The 17,117-nt window shown below is 34.1% G+C and overlaps 1 protein-coding gene across 1 annotated transcript in view; it reads left to right on the forward strand.

The window, feature by feature from the left end:
* wrap53 (WD repeat containing, antisense to TP53) overlaps nt 1–17,117 on the forward strand; it is a 51,473-nt gene that overhangs the window by 15,657 nt on the left and 18,699 nt on the right. Inside the window, exons 3-8 of the mRNA XM_039749645.1 lie at nt 582–680; nt 2,183–2,291; nt 3,859–3,947; nt 9,278–9,368; nt 9,718–9,850; nt 15,324–15,532. Coding sequence (XP_039605579.1) covers nt 582–680; nt 2,183–2,291; nt 3,859–3,947; nt 9,278–9,368; nt 9,718–9,850; nt 15,324–15,532 — 730 coding nt within the window. The remainder of the gene's footprint in view (nt 1–581; nt 681–2,182; nt 2,292–3,858; nt 3,948–9,277; nt 9,369–9,717; nt 9,851–15,323; nt 15,533–17,117) is intronic.

Consider the following 17,117-nt stretch of genomic DNA (forward strand, 5'->3'; position numbering starts at 1 on the left):
CTGGTGCTGCACTTTTAGATGTCCCCAAAGCTATTTCTGGTACTTTTTTTAAGTGAAATCAAATCCTGTGTCAGATTTCAGGACAAACCCTCATCTGCGGAGTTTGTTGTGGGGGTGTTCAAGTAGAGCCTTTAAGCATTAAGATTCTGTTCAGTTTGGATTCATGATGTTAGTGAGGCAATATGAGTGTGAAATATATAATTGTGTTAAAAAAAAAAACAATCTTTGTTGTTTTGCAACTCTGCTTGTTCTGACACTGGCCAGTATAAAGAAGGGTTAGGATTAGAGTTTGTGATACATGACAGTCTAAGGAAAAATTTTTGTGTGTTACTGTACATTGAAATGTGATTAATTAGAAAGTGTTTTCTCTTTCTTGGGTTATGCTTACAGTTGGTTGATTATTTAAAATTGTAATTTACACAAGGTCATATAGTTTTTTTAATTATTTAATATTATTAATTTGCATTTTTAGAACGCCTTTCATTTGCTGAATATGTAAATAGTATACAAGTAATGGGCTACAGAATAATACATCTAAATATGTCTTAATATCTCATTTTCTTTTTCAAACCTAATAACAGTATGGTTGAATTTGACTTCACCACTGAGCCCCAACTATTAACAGGATCCTGGGCAGAGTATTCTGGTACTACAGAAAATTTTTTAAAAGGCTGCAAATGGTAAGAATATGTACAATATAGTATTATAATTCCATGCACAATCCCCCACCTGCTTTTTTGAATTCTATAGTTGTACATACTTGTTATTGTAATTTTCTTATACAGCAACAATGTAAGTTTCATGATTTTAGAGTACATACAGTACCAATTATTATATTTTGAATGTTAAATATTTGCAAAGTATTGAGGCTTTACCAAGCAAGCTTTTATGGATATTTAGTCACTACTATACTGTTTACATATAGTCCCTTTTAGAGCAACCTTTAAGCCTTTGATGGAAGAGAGAGTTTCTAAACTAGGAAGAAAGAAATGTATTACAGCCTCTAGCGTGGTTCATCCTGAACATAACACATTATTGGTAATAGTGGGCACCCTTACTGAATACCATTTTCTAATCTAATGTATTTAGAGTTTGTGCAATTAATGCAGACTGAGGCTTCTGAACCAGTATAAAGTAGGTTTATCCATGAAGAACAATTAGGAACAAACCTGAAACTGTGAAGTGTAGTAAAGATATATAATCCCATTTAACTCTATTAGAAGCTTTTTCTGTATCCATTGGCAAAACTTCTGGCCAGTCAGAATTTGTGGTCAAGTATATTACATTAACGGAGTATTATCTGATGAATTTGAAACAAGTGATGAGCAACAGAATAACACATCTTAATATCATTTTCTTTTTCAAACCTAATAGCATTATGGTTGAATTTGACTTCACTTCTTAGCCCCAACTATTAACAAGAGTCTGGGCAGAGTATTCTGGCACTACAGATAACAGGAACAAACCTGAACCTGTGCAGTATAGTAAATATACTGTATAATCCCATTCCACTCTGTTGAAAGCTTTTTCTGCATCCAATGATAAGACTTCTGGACAGTCAGAATTTGTGGGCAAGTATATTTAAACAGGCGCTGAAGGTTTAAAGTGGAGTATTTTCCGATAAATATGGAACAGTATGCAAGTGATGTGCTACAGAATAATACATCTTAACATAATATTTTCTTTTTTAAGCCTAATAACAGTATGATTGAATTTGTCATCACCCTCTGAGCCCCAGCTGTTAACAGTTTTATTTTTACAGCATGAGCATAGCCTTCACCTTTGTTTACCATTCATGTGCTGTGGATATCAAATCTATATATTCCATTATTGAAATTTTAACTTTTGTTGATATAAATGCTAAACTAAAGACAAATCATTTCAAACCTAGTCTCACCATTAATACGATCTTGTAGCCAACAATATTTAAGTGGAAAAAAGTGTTTATTTTATTATTTTTATTTATTTATTTATTTATTTATTTTTTTTAGAAAAGCGATTCAAAGTACAACACTTCCAATGTGTTCTGTTTGTGTTGTTTGTCGCTCTTGTGTAGTTGGAAAGTATACATTTTTATATTATATTTTCAGAGGAACTCTAGTACAGTTCTTTGTTTTTTTGTTCTATATTTGGAAATATTTGATAGTTTTCAGAAAACTAAGCTTTTTTTTGACTATTGTAGGGCACCAGATGGCTCCTGCATTTTAACAAACAGTGCCGACAATGTCTTGCGCCTCTATAATCTACTTCCTGAAATGTACAGCCAGGATTGGGAGGGTCGTCCAGAAATGGTGCGTATTCTTAATTGAGTTCAGCTTTTCATTTGAACTTTTCTTTTTGTAAAACTAGGTATTTGTTTTCTGGACAAGTTAGTCCAATCTTTAAACACATTACAGTTGTATCAGTACTGGCAAGATTTTGAAGTCCCACATGGGAAAAGAAGAGAAGAATATGCTATACCATTAAAGATAATGGATTATACTATAAAGGTCCTGTTCTAAATTCGAATATAAACATTGGCTTCTTCAAATACTGAAGGTTGATGTTTTAAATTAAGGTATATAGATCAAAAAAAGTCAAAAGTTATTACGTTTATAGATGACATAAAATTAGAAGGTTTGATAGATACCTTATTGTCAGCCACATCACTGTTGCCCAAGTAATTCAGGTTTGCTTTGATATTTGGCAAAAAAAAATTTAATTTAGTTGCATGTAAAGCTTATGTATTTGTTGGATTATTCAATATTTAAATGTAAAGTGAGTGGTTCAAAGCAAGATGGTATATCTAATGGAAAAGACTTGCATCAGAAACCGAATTAACATACCATTTTCAGTGTAAACATAGTCGCCACATGAGGCAGTTTATTGTAATATGTATTGCTCTTTCTTTTATTATACAGTATATTTAAATGTATTTGCTTATCTATGGAAACGATGGATGGGTATTCTATTTTATTGGTAAATCTTTGAGCATGTCTTGAATGAATATTGCTTTGTAAGAATAAATTTACTGTAAGCATGTCATAACTTGCATATTATATAATATAAAAAATGAGTTATTTAGTAAATGATTATGTTGCTTATTCTTAGACAACAATTCAGTTTCTTTTTACATAATAGATACTGAGTTAATTTAAACAGATAATGTGCGTTTCATAATTAGCAGTGTATCAAAAAACATTATCAGAAAATAGCATTTTGTATCAGTTGAGCCATCCCAACAAAAAGAGAAAAAATTGATTGTAAAATGTTTAATAGAGGCATTTTTGAAACCTACAAACTAAGTTTGTAAAAAAGGCAATAGCTAAAAATAAGAAGGTAGGGATTACCATCCATCATCCAAGCACAAGATTATATATCAGAAAAGATGATATACAAATGAAAGAGAAATACAATTTTTATCACACTGTAATAGTGAAATCAATTAATATAGGTTTATGGCATAGTCAAGAGTTCCAAAAAAGCTGCATGGTCAACACTCTTTTCAACTTTCTGTCTTTTGTCAATTGTTTTTGTATATTCAAAAATGAATGGGTAAATCTTGTGTTTCCTGTATTGAAACATTGATTGAAATGGTCAATGTCATCACCCTTTGATTCCAACTGTTTTATTAGTAGACCTAATATTTTTAGGATATTAATTTGTTATGGTAACATTTATTGAGACAAATGCATCAACTGTATTAAATTAAACATTTAGTGCATCGCTTTTTTACATTTTGTAAGTGTTTTCTTCTTTCTTGACAATCTTGTTTTAAAAGTCATTAACATTTCATTCTCTTTCTCAACATTTTAATCTCTTGTTGATGATAAAACATATCTGCCATTCTTTCATAATCTGCCTTTCTCTCTCTCATAGAATGCAGTGTTGCGGATGACTGAAGGGGATACAATTTATGACTATTGCTGGTATCCACTCATGACTTCCTTGGATCCAGGAACATGCTTGTGAGTTCTTCTGGAAGATGATTTACGTATTGCTTGTGTGTGTGTGTGTGTGGTTTTTTTTTAACATTTTATTGAGTTTATTAAAATCAAACAACATTCCATACAAGCAAGTCAAATTTTATAAAACTAAGTTCAAATCAACACCCACCCATGAGAAAGAAAGCTGGGCCAACAGAGTAAAACTTTGAGTATGAAAAATAAACAAATAGAATAAAAAAGGGATGAGAATCCGCTTCCTCAATTTAAATACTTATCCTAAAATGTTATTGATTAGATCCTGCCAGGTTTTAAAAAAGTTTTGCACAGACCTTCTAAGTGAGAATTTGACTTTTTCCAATTTCAAGTAAAATGTAACTTCAGTTTCCCCCGACTTAAAAATGGTGATTCTTCCAGTTGAGCAAGATAAGTCTATGTGCCAGTAGTGAAGTAAAAGAAATTACAGTTTGTTTGTCCTTCTCCACTTTAAGCCCATCTGGAAGTACACCAAACCCAGTTGTTAATGGGTTAGAAGAGATTGTGACACCAAGGCTCTCTGAAAAACATTTAAAGAGTTTGGCCCAAAATAATGTTAATTTGGTGCACGCCCAAAACATGTGGCCCAATGAGGCTGGAGCTTGTATTGCTTGTTATGTATCTATTGATTTATCTGAACCTGCTTGTCCAAGTTATGAATATCTGTTGTGTCTGTAGCCCCTCAATATCACTATGCTCACTTCTTCTTTCGGCTGCTTTGTAAAAATTATATTTGCTAGATTCTTAACTGTGTCTTTGTGTTATTGGAAGAAATCACATGCCCAGAGCAAACCAATTTAAACAAATTGAAAGCATGTTAATTCATCACAGTAGGGGTCACCAGGTGAAAACTGAACAGGTGTCCTAGTGGTATGAGGCAGTAATGCTCTCTGCTCCTGTACCATGTTCTCTATCTTTTCTCATATAAAGAAAACCATTGTGTCTTTATAACACTTTGTTACTGATACAAACTGAACCCCTTTAATTAGCCATTGATCCATGTTATTGTGTATTCTTTTAATAATGACCATCTTGGTTTTCAGGAGCCTCCTTCCATGATGTCTTGTGTTTTCATTCATAGTGTTGTGATCTGTTAGTGCAGCCGTCTGTGTTTGATGTAAAGCTGTTGGTTTGTGTGCATTGCTGAATTTAATCTGCATTTTTAAAGTAAAATGTTTCACTACTTGCCTTTAATTCTTTTCAGAGCTGAACTACAATCATCTGCTTTAAACACTGTTCAGCCTGACAAAGCAAAAGTAAAGACATTTTAGAAATTTATTATGCTCTTGAGAACTTTCATCTTGGTTACTTTTGCTTTGTGGCAGATATCTGCTTTCTAAAATATATAGATGAATGTGTGTTTGTGTGTTTCCCTGGTATGCAAATCTACACCATTGAACTTTAATCCACCATATTGTATACAGATTACAGGGGAAGACAATAGCTGTTTTGTTTTTTTTTTTGTTTTTTTTTTTTAAAACTGTTTCAGTTTGGGGAACTTTATGCAGTAACACACCTGTACTTTTGCACAGAAGTACCCCTAGAATGCATTTTTGGGATTTATCAGAGGTATGCAAAACTACTCCCAATGGTGGATTTGGTCAGTGTAATTTTTTGGGGTAAAACTTTTTCCCCTCGTAGTATTTATTTATTGACCACACCAGCACTATTTCACCTTAGGCAGTGTCAGGTACACCAGCTTGTATTTTCATGTAAATCAAAGTGATTTAGTCCAGAGTGTTGCCACCAGCGTATAATTGAAGGTTTTTGGTACTAGTGTTTACTTGCAAAAGGAAGAGAGGGAAAAAACAAAACCAACCATGGCTGATGTCAAATTCAGGGAAAACACTGATTTGTATATTGTACGGGATGTAAGCAGATTTGGAAGATTAATGTGGGGATTTGTGGTATCAAAACTTTCACTCCGTTAAATTATTTATTTTAATGTTACTTTTTTTTAAGTCAGCAAGTGATTAAATAGTTCCTGTGATGTCTGTGGTTAGGGCATGTCCTGAAAATGGCAATTGGCTTTTCATCCTTGTAAAAATATAGAAAATTTACTCTTTGGTGTAATTGGGAAATAATATATATCATTTGTCATATTAAAGCAAATAAATGTGGAGGTGGGAACTGGAAATGTGAAAGCAAGCATAGAGTTCTATCTGAAAATTATCACAGCAATATATGACTGGAAGTTTGTTGGCAATAATTTTACTTGACAGTGGTTTATTTTATACAGTGAAGATCTGGTCCCTTTGCTTTCTTAGCGTACAGTATATATGATTAAACACAAATATATTAACAGACATGCCATTCACACTCCATTTGGTGGCAGATGCTTGAGTCTTATTATCATTTCTTGGGATTTACAACCCCACATCTATATCAAGTTACACTAATGTGGTCTGTACATTCTAAGCCAATTCGCTATGTAAGCTACTAATCATTTTTAAGTAACTGGCTTGTTTCTTTACATGCAGTTCAGTTCAATTTAATTTTATTGTCCCAAAAGGGAAATTTAGTTTGTCAGCATGTTTTACAAAGACATCACAACATAACATTAAAAACATATCACCAAGAATGCAGTCAGCAACTGTAAACTTGGTAAAAATAAATGGAGCAGATAGCGTGATATTTATTATGAAATATTAGATAAAACATGTTACCGACACTCAGCTTAGAGGTGCAACTGTTACTTTTAACAGATGGTTTCAGTACTTTCACTAAAATTGAATTTTGAGTCTACGATTGTCCTCAGATATTTATAACTGTCAACAATCTTCAATGCCTGGTCTTTGGTGATTTTTCTTGAATGGTGTTTCTTTTAAAAGTGATTATTTGTTCCTTAGCTTTTGTAATGTTTATGAGCAAATTTGAAGTCTAAATTAAAAATTTTAAGTCTTCCTGCAACTTGTTGGGGCTCTATGGTGTTAAAAGCTGATGGGAAGTCTACAAACAGGAACCTTGGATAAGTCATGATGCCCTCCAGCTGGCTATATAACAAATAAAGCAATGTGACAATGGCACACTTCTTCCCTTTATTAGACTGTTGGGCAAACTGACATGGATCTAATAAACCTTGAGTTTTCTCTTTTAGCTTGCTGTTTATACATTTTTCAAGTGATTTCAGGACTACTAGTCTCGCATCACATAACATTTAAGGTTTTACTTTTTAGCTACTGTATTTACTGTAGTTTGTTTTCACAGTTTTGGAACCTTCTGCTGGCCTCATGACTACCTAAAATAAAGTTAATAATGGAACTGAGCCACTCAGCGCAAGACTTCAAAAGCCTTCCACTATGATGGTCTGGTCCTGGACTTTCTTTGTATATTTTTTGTCTAAAAATATTCTCTACATCCTTTTGAGGAAACCTTTTAAGTAAGAGTTAATATCAGAAAAACTAAAATGGTTATTTATTTTTGACTATTGATATCCAGCCAGTGTTTCTGTGCCTGTGCTCAAATTTTGTATAGACAATTCAGTTTAATCTTTTTTCTTATTATCAAGTGTTGCCTTTTTAATAACTAGTTTTAATTCCCTCGGTGCAGCATGTGCCACATTAGTATTATTCTTTTTATATACTAATGATGATAGAGAATTTTTGACCCAGAGTTTTTTGTTAGTATAGACCTGTATACTTTTAGTTGTAATAAGCATGTCTTCATAAAAAATAATATAGCTGCTGATAACATCAGAAGCATTGTCTAAATCAGTGCTTGTATCCTTAAACAGATCATAATCTGTACACTGAAAGCATCCTTGAATATTTTGAATAGACTCTTCACTCCAGTGCTTCAGTATCTGTTTGTGTACTTTTTCTGCTTTCAAGGCTGTTTTGTAAATGGGGAGAATCAAACCATATTGGAGACGTCTAGTGGAGATTTGACCATGAAATTGTAAGCTGCCTTGTCCTGCAACGAGGATTAAGAGTTGTATTGTTACTTTTTGGGCAGGATCCATATTGATAGAAGGTTGTTAAAGATGTGTTCAGATTACAGTGATTAAAGTCTCTAAGTACAAAATGTGGTGCATCTCGGGATAGTGAGAACAAACTTTGTACTACATTAAAAGTATTTTTGTTTGCAGTTGATGGGTAGCAAATTCTCTAGGCAAATGGTCTGGAGGAAATAGAAAGCCACACCACGTATCAGTTGTTATTGTTTTATACCAGCATTCAATATGCGAGAAGGCAGACTCCGCTGCTGTGCTTTTTACCTTGGGCAGTGCTTCTTGATCTTATCTCAAATGTGTCTTAAAGACATCAATCATGAGTTCTATGTAAATTATTGACACAAAGAAACATGTCTTTGTCAGAGTCATAGTACAAACTTCTCTGTAGTTGCACTGAAAATGAGTGTTAGCTTGTAGTTCATACAGTTTATTAGGTAAAGACTGCACATTCACAGGCATTCCTGTTGGAAGAGGAATTTGTGTTGCCTTACCTGTTGCCTCCTTGGCCTCAAGTGAGCAACTCTGCATCTGCCTTGTTTACATGTCATCCTGTTATTGCCTTGATAAAAGTCACATTGTCTCTTCAAAGAGAGAAAGTCTGAAGCAGTTATGTTGGTACTGCGCCTGTATTGGGCAGGTTCCATTTCTAGCAGGCACTCCCAGCTGTACTGATTTCAGTCAGGTTGAATATAAGGCGAATAAGGATGATTGCAACTGAAGTGAAAAAGTATGCCTAAAGTAATAAAAACCAAAAAAAAAAAAAGATTCCATAACACCTTGAGTGATAAATATCTAGCTTTATCTTTATTCAAAATTTGAACAGTTAATTGCAGCACATAAAAAGGTAGTCAAAGACAGAGACAAACAGACCTGTTGCTGTTCACCATTAGAGCAGCACCCAGTTGTATATGTATTATATTTGAAATCGTTCCCTACCCAGTATAAATTTCTTACTAGTGTGGATAATAAATAAATATAAGAATATTTAGTAGTTTAGATGTTTATGTAGCAATATTTACCAACAAGCAGCAAAATTTCAAATTGCTTGTATCCAAATAATATTAGTTCAAACAGTAAGCAAAGAAGGTGGTGGAAATACTGTATGAGACACATTAAAATACCACCACACTCAAAGATAGTATAAAACTAGTTTCTAACCTCCCTTTTTTGATTGAATTAGTTTGTTTATGCTATTTTTTCTATAGGAGTGACTACATTTTGTACCATAAGTTGTATATTAAAGTCTTTTTTTGATATATTTGCATCACATTTTTCCAGTTTCTCATTCACTTCCTGCTTATCATGCTTCTGCTTGTATGTAATATATTTTTCTGCTCATTCTTGTGTCTTTGTCACTCTCTGTCAGCATTGCAAGCAGCAGTCGAGACAATCCTATCCATCTATGGGATGCTTTCTATGGTGACGTCAGAGCAACATTTCGTCCATATAACCATTTGGTAAGCAACCTCCTAATTAACCTTTTAATCTTCAAAATTTTAATTAAAAAAAAAAAAAAAAAGATTTGTTTATTACAACTGGTTCATGTGTGTTTTAAAAATGACTGCTTTATCTGTTGCTAGCTATTAGGATATACTGTAGGTCCACATTTTATGCTATGCTAAAGTATGATTGTGTCATTGGAAAGCTTAAAGGCTATCAGCTGTTGAATACACAGTACAGCACAGTAATATTTTCTATAATATTTTAGATGTTTATTATTTTACAGTGTTCATAAACCTTTCAAGGATATTTCTTAGTTTTTTTTGTCTGACATTATTTCATAATATTTACAATTGTGGTCTGTAGGATGAATTGACTGCTGCACATTCGCTCTGTTTCTCTCCTGATGGAACCCAGCTTTTCTGTGGCTTTGACAAGATGGTACGCATCTTCGAAACTTCCCGCCCTGGGCGAGAGTGTGAAAAAAGGCCAACCATAGGTAATCTTAGACCATCGTCAACTTTGTTCTTAGATATGATTTCGTCTGGGAATATGTTAGTTTAAAGAAAAAGTCTTCAAATTTAGATTAGCTAATAAAATTATGTTTGGAGAAGGGACCATGAAGAGTACAACTTAGCATTATAGCTAAGTAACAGTTTCAAACTAACTTGTTTTTGCTTCAATAGTGTGATTTAGCATAGCACACTATAAGGCTTACAAATTATGCAAAAGTTAGGGTTCAAATACTTGTAAAATGAATCAGAACATATTCAAACGAGGTTAAAATGCGGAAATTCCTTTTTAAAAGTTTGATTCTAAAGCTGTTCTGATAATAAAAGGAAAAAGCAGAAATGTGTCACTTTTTCCAATTATGTTTAATGAGAAAGAAAACCAGCTGTTGTTTGCTGCCATGAATGCTTAACAGTTTTAATATAAAACAACAACAAATCAGGGATCTCAAGTTTAAGTGTGAAACAGAACAGGATTAGGAGGAAAATTATACTTTTAGGGTGCTGGGCAAGTTATTAATGTTGATGGTATGCCCACCCATTTAGGGGTGCGCGATATTGGTAAAAAATTGCGTCTTGATATTTTCTGGGTCTTTGATGATAACAATAATTAGATTTTTCCATCCTTTAAAAACTTGATTGTAAAAGCCTTATTGTTCTGGCTTGGTCTTGTTAATAGGATATTAATTGTAGCTTACTAACGAGATTAATGGAAACAGTTAGGGAAAACAGGTCTTATTTATTCACTTAAAACTGAAGTAAAATAACACAAAAATATTAAATCACCAGTCAAAGCATTACAGAGATCAAACAATACGAGTATGAGTAAGCCATTTCAAAGTGGCCTACACAATTTACAGAAAAATTACACAAAGACTAATAAAATTATTAATAATGAGAGTATTTCAAACAGACAGTTACCCTTATTGTAAACAAGATATTTCCAAAGGAAATGAAATATCATAATTGAGCTACAGGGCATGTACAATACAGTCTGAATAAACATAAACCGCTCTGCTGTAAGGTGAATTGTGTGGCATACAAGCAAGAACAAAAATAGAACCTACTGTACTACAGTGTAGCAATTCAAAGTTCTATCAAATACCACACATGGAAAAAAAAACTATAGCATTTGTAAACAAGGTCTTTCATATATTACACAAAGACCTATAACATTTTTAAACAAATTAGTAACTTCGGGTTCTGTCCAATATTCCTCAAAGATATCAGAAATAATAAAACAATTGTAAAATTCTACTGAGGAAAGTTCAAGTTGTGTGACAGAAACACTAGTCTGTCCATAGCATCTGGTTTCAGAGCAGCATGGTTGCATGTTACAACATTGTCTCAGGTGCTGAAAGCCCTCTCAGAAGGGGTGCATGAGGCATGGATGCACAGGCACTTTTTTTTGCAAGTTTCCCCAGTTTGGGAAGTGTACTGCTTCTTTCTACCACGCAAGTGGATTTACATCACTGTCCATCTCAGATTTCATCAAGTAGCTCTTCATTGCCTTTTCTGAATTGCTGTATTTTTTATTTTTTGTAATAGCTGTCAAAAGACTTTTTTTTTTTTCCATTTTTTGCTCCCTCTCTTGTGTCATCTGCTACAGGTTCTTCAGCCATCAGGGTGGGTTGGAATGGGGAAAAGGAGGCGGGGATCTTTGCGAGTGGGGACTGGGCGGTCTCTTGGTCTGGAATCCCTACAGATTTTATTATTTTTCTCCAGCCTTTGGAGTTTTTTATTTGTTTGTTTTTTCTGTCCACCCTGGCCATCGGACCTTACTTATTCTATGTTAATTAATGTTGACTTATGCTTATTTTTTATTGTGCCTTCTATTTTTCTATTCTTCATTTTGTAAAGCACTTTGAGCTACATTTTTTTTGTATGAAAATTTGCTATATAAATAAATGTTGATTGATTGATTGAGGAACCTCGGCCACGACAGCTTGCAAAGTAAAATGTGCCCAATAAGTATATGCTTCTTATGGAAACAAAAATAATCCATTCAAATGAATTACATAATTTGTTCGATCAAATTAATATTTCATTTGAACAGATCAGTTTCACTTAAATTCCATTTTACAGAGGAAGCCAAATTACTCACCAATGCCAATATGCAGCGTATGTCCAAAACAAGGGAGCCTTTTCTAGTTGTTAATTAGTAGAGCACGGCCAATGTTAGCCCTGCTCTCTGGTCATGCAAACCATGCGGTCTTCTTGCAGTGACCATGATGCCAGCACATCTTTCAGACCTTGCGCAGTTATGTCATCTGTGTGGGCTCCTGGAAAGTACTGTAAGTTGTTCGCAAACTGCAGCTTTGCAGTTGCCAGGTTTCATCAATGAGATTCACCATCAAGGAGAGGTATGGCTCAGATGTTCAGCTTAACCGTAAATCCGTTGTTGTGGAAAAATTTGAAACCTTCTGTAATTTATGCATTGGGGTTTGACAACATAAATGATATAATTTAGGCAGAGCAGTTTGATTGAAATATTTTTTGCCAAACAGTGTGTATCTTGGGTGTAAAGTATTCAAACGTTGTTTGAAGCCATCCCTCTCAACAGCTTGAACTGGCACCATATCATTTAAAAAGTTATTTGTGATGGTTTGCTATGTCATGTCATCTGTTGCTTTTCTTGTTGTATGTTTTTTTTTTTTGCAGAATGATTCTGCTAAATTTTGCTGAGTGTGTTTTTATGCTTGTACCTTGGGTGATTTAGACCTGTTGTGGACAGCTGACAGTTGAAGCTTTTCATATTCTTCATATTCAGTGCAGTGGTTAACTCACAGATGGTGAAACAAGTTAGTTGATGAGCTGTCTTTAACAGCAACCAATTTCTTACATAATTTACAGATTGCTGTGTTTAGAACACCATTAGTCTTTTCAAAGCCAAATTAACTCCATGCACGTGAGGATGATCCACATCTTGCAATTAAGTCCAACAATTTAAATTGAGAGGTTGTTTTTATCACCTGGCGCTGTTTGATTGTTCATTTTTAGGATTAACTAAGTCTAGCTTAACTTGTGGTGCGCTGACTATGCACACCTATGAGCTCACTTTGCACATGTACAGTAGTCTATCCTGTTAGGTTGCATGAGACAGTGAATGCATGGACACTCAATGTGTGTTTTTGATTGTTTTTTACAAAGTGAGTGACTTATTCGATAATTTCAGCTCTCATATTGTTAAAACAATTAAGATATGATCGTAGATGATACATATCGCACAATTCTACGCCCATGAACCAAAAAACAGAGGAGTGTGGTAGAAACACCTGTTCATTTTATAAATGATACAAACTGTCACATGCAAAATACTAAACTACAGCAGCTTAGTGTTTCAGGAGTAACAAGTTACTGACATTAGACAGGTAAAAACAAAATTTACAGTCAAATATCAGTATTTGCCTATGAATAAGAATGTTTTCATTTAAATTCAACTTATATTTAAATAGTGGTTTATTCTAATATTTATCTATTTTTAACATAGTAGACTTCTTTACCTGTCTTACACTTGTCTTGTGTTTATGTATAGTTTGCACCACAGTCCAGGGGAACATTATTTCATACCACTGCATGCTGCAATACTTTGTGTGGATGGTATAACAATGAAGCCACTTGAACTTCAAAGATAGATTAAAGTTTATAGTGGGATTTTGACTCATTGCAAAAGTAACCTTTTTTGCTGTATATGAGTATTCTTTAGCTTCTTTGATATTTTGTTTTTGAAGCAAGGTTGTATATGATTGCATGTTATATTTCTCCATAACTAAGAATTGCTTCATTATTTCTTTACAGTTTAATTACCTGTTTTTCAGTTGTTAACATTACATGTTCTCAGAATTTTCTGTTAAAAATGTATTCCTCAAGCTGAACAAGATCAGTCTTTTATTAGAAAGGTATTTTGTTGGCCTGGTAATAACATGTTGGTAAATGAATAAATGTTAATCATAATTGGCTTTGAAAATGGAAAAGACCACATTATATCAACAATGTGTTTTGACAAAGTATTTTTGTCTAAATATGAGTTTTCAGTGTGCAAAATAAAGATGTATATTTTTATGTTTCCTGTAAATTTTATGTATTTTGCACTTTTGTGTCAGCCTGCAATTTAATCCCACTCATACTGAAGTGTTTTAACACTGGTGAGCTTTTATAGGAAAAGTAGCTGCATCTCGTTTGCATTTCGTAAGTCTTCATATTCAGTAGTTGTGTTGTACTTGCAATGATATGAAAAGTTCACTTTTCCGGACTGTATTCACATTTTGTTGATCTAAGGGCTAAAATAAAGCGAATCACACCATACCTTTTTTAACCTTTAACCTCCTTGACATTAAGTCCTAGACTCCCTTGAGCGTAGAATTTTCTGTAAATAGTTAACTCCTAATGTACCTCTGAATTTAACTGATATAATTCAGTGTAGTGTCATGTTATTAATGCTAAGGACAGTATTCTGCTGCCATCTACTGGATAAAATAGCATTTTGCTGCAAAAACAATCAATGTTTCTGTGTGTTTTATCCCTGTAAGTTAACTCGTCAATATGCATTAGTGGGGCAGATCCTTCAACCAAAACAAAGTGACATATAAATGAGAGACTAATATGCCAGTTTTAGAACAGAATGAAACTGTTGAGCTGTTAGTTCAATCAAATGATAGTGATGACAGTGTGAATTGGTCATCAGACGTTGACATAGACAGTGAAACTGAAGCATACGGCACTTTACAACCGGACCATCATGGTTTGCCTGGTGACTTTGTTCACCTGAAGGTTCACTGTGGTGCATGTAGGTGGGTGACAAAAAGGAAAGGAAAAATAATTGTATCAAGCAGAAGGACAAGAAAGTTGTCCCAGGAGCAGTGTTCACAATGCAGCAGCTATCAATTGTATCAGTGAAAATGTGGAAGTTACTAAGCTTTGTACAATAATAGTCCACAGTAATACTACGGGTGCATCGATCACATAGGTAAGACATTCTACTATTTCATATGCAAGTGACAGAAAAAGTATTGTATGAAAAATTTGCAAAGAAATATACTTTTATTGTCCAAAATAGAACTGTGCTTTGAGAACTCATTCAAAACTTATCACACTCAGGACATGGACTAGATTTGCATCCTTACAGCTGTGGACACTAGACATACTTTTCCTGCTGTATTTTTGACATTTTGGTATTTACATATTTCTGTTACACAATATTTTTTCTTATTAAAATTAAACTAGTTTTTCCAGGAATAAACATAATACTAAGGAGGGTACTAAGGTCATGTAACAATACTGAATTAAAGTGTTAAGTCAATTTTTGGAGAAAACAGTTAAAAACTTTACATTTTTATGTGTACTGTATTTAAAAATAAATGGAATATAATTCCTACTGGAAGGTATTACTGTATATGAAGTTATATAGAGGTTCATCATTACCTGATCTTAAAAAAACTTTTATTTGTTATTTTCTGTATTTAGTGAAGAAGCAGGGGCAAAATGGAATCATCTCTTGCATCGCATTCAGCCATGCACAGGACATCTATGCCTGTGGCTCCTACTCAAAGACAGTGGGACTGTACTCTCGAGAAGAAGGCATTCCAATTGCGGTTTTGCAGGGTCACCAAGGTGGCGTCACACATGTGATCTTCGCTCCTGATGGTAACCTTCTATATACTGGGGGAAGAAAGGTAAAGATTATTGGTTATTTTAAAACCATTGAAACAATTAAAGTTATTGGAGTATTTCATGCATTTTCAATAAAATTTTCTTTTCTGTTTTTATTTATTTTTTTTAACATTTTATTCAATTTATTAAAATCAAACAACATCCCATACAAGCAAGTCAAATTTTACAAAACTAGGTCGGAATCAAATCGACCCCCACCCATGAGAAAGAGAGTTGGGCCAACAATGTAAAACTTTAATAGTAGGAAAAATAAATAAATAGAATAAAAAAGGGAGGAGAATCCACTTCCTCAATAAACCACAGCCTTTCAAGTTCATTTTTTTTAATCAATGACTTATGTACAATTTTACCTGTCTGTATTATATATATAAAACCAACAAATCAAAAATATTCTTAAAATGCCCCTTTAGCTCGAGAAAGGTGGTTAATACGTAAAATTGGTCATTACACTCAAAGTAAACATCAATTGCTTGAACACTTTCTTCCAAAATGAATCTGGCTTGTCTAAATGAGCATTTGAATACAAGAAGTGACTCTGTGTTGTGATTGCAGAAAGGACTTCTTTCTCATCACCCTGCCATACAGATGTTCTTTGTGCAAATTGCACTGAATTGTAGAATGATGTACAGATACACCATCTGCAGCAAGATGTTCTTGCACCTACGCATATGCCGCTCCTGTACTTTTCTTGGCCTGCCAGACCTGGGTTTAACAGCAACTGTGCCTGTGGCCTTCCATTTCCTGATTACATTCCTTGCAGTTGAAACTGACAGTTTAAACCTCTGTGATAGCTCTTTTTGTAGCCTTCCCCTAAACCATGATACTGAACAATCTTTGTTTTCAGATCTTTTGAGAGTTGCTTTGAGGATCCCATGCTGTCACTCTTCAGAGGAGAGTCAAAAGAAGGCACAACTTGCAATTGACCACCTTAAATACATTTTCACATGATTGGACACACCTGTCTATGAAGTTCAAGGCTTAACAAGCTAATCCAACCAATTTGGTGTTGCAAGTAATCAGTATTGAGCAGTTACATGCATTCAAATCGGCAAAATTGCAAGAGGACCCAAATTTTTGCACAGCCAGTTTTTCACATTTGATTTAATTTCAAACAACTAAATACTGCTTTACTAAAAATCTTTGTTTGGAAAACACCCCAGTACTCAGATGTTCCTAGGAAATGAAAGACATACCACTTAGGGAATCCATTCCTGTATGGATTTATCCATTCGCAGGAATTTGGGAATCCCGGGCTCCCGGGGATGACACAGTGCATGGGCATCTCACATGTGAATAGTTTTAGAATGACCGACACTTTCTTTTAATAAAATACTGCAATATGTTGACACCAATAAAAGACTAACCTTATCTACAAGCAGTTCATGCTGGCATATAAGTACATGTATCTAGTTAGTTGCGGTAATAAGAGTATAGAAAGCACAACGTGTCCAGCGTGCGGTTGTCCAGGCGAGAGCGCACCTTCATGCAGAGTACGCCAGGTGCTGAGAAAGCACGCTGTGCCTCCATTGAAGTAGGCGGCACAATCATCAGATACTGATACACTTGTTCTAAACAACACCTGTGCTT

The sequence above is a fragment of the Polypterus senegalus genome, chromosome 3 (genome assembly GCF_016835505.1).
Source record: "Polypterus senegalus isolate Bchr_013 chromosome 3, ASM1683550v1, whole genome shotgun sequence".
In the NCBI taxonomy this organism is placed as follows: domain Eukaryota; kingdom Metazoa; phylum Chordata; class Cladistia; order Polypteriformes; family Polypteridae; genus Polypterus; species Polypterus senegalus.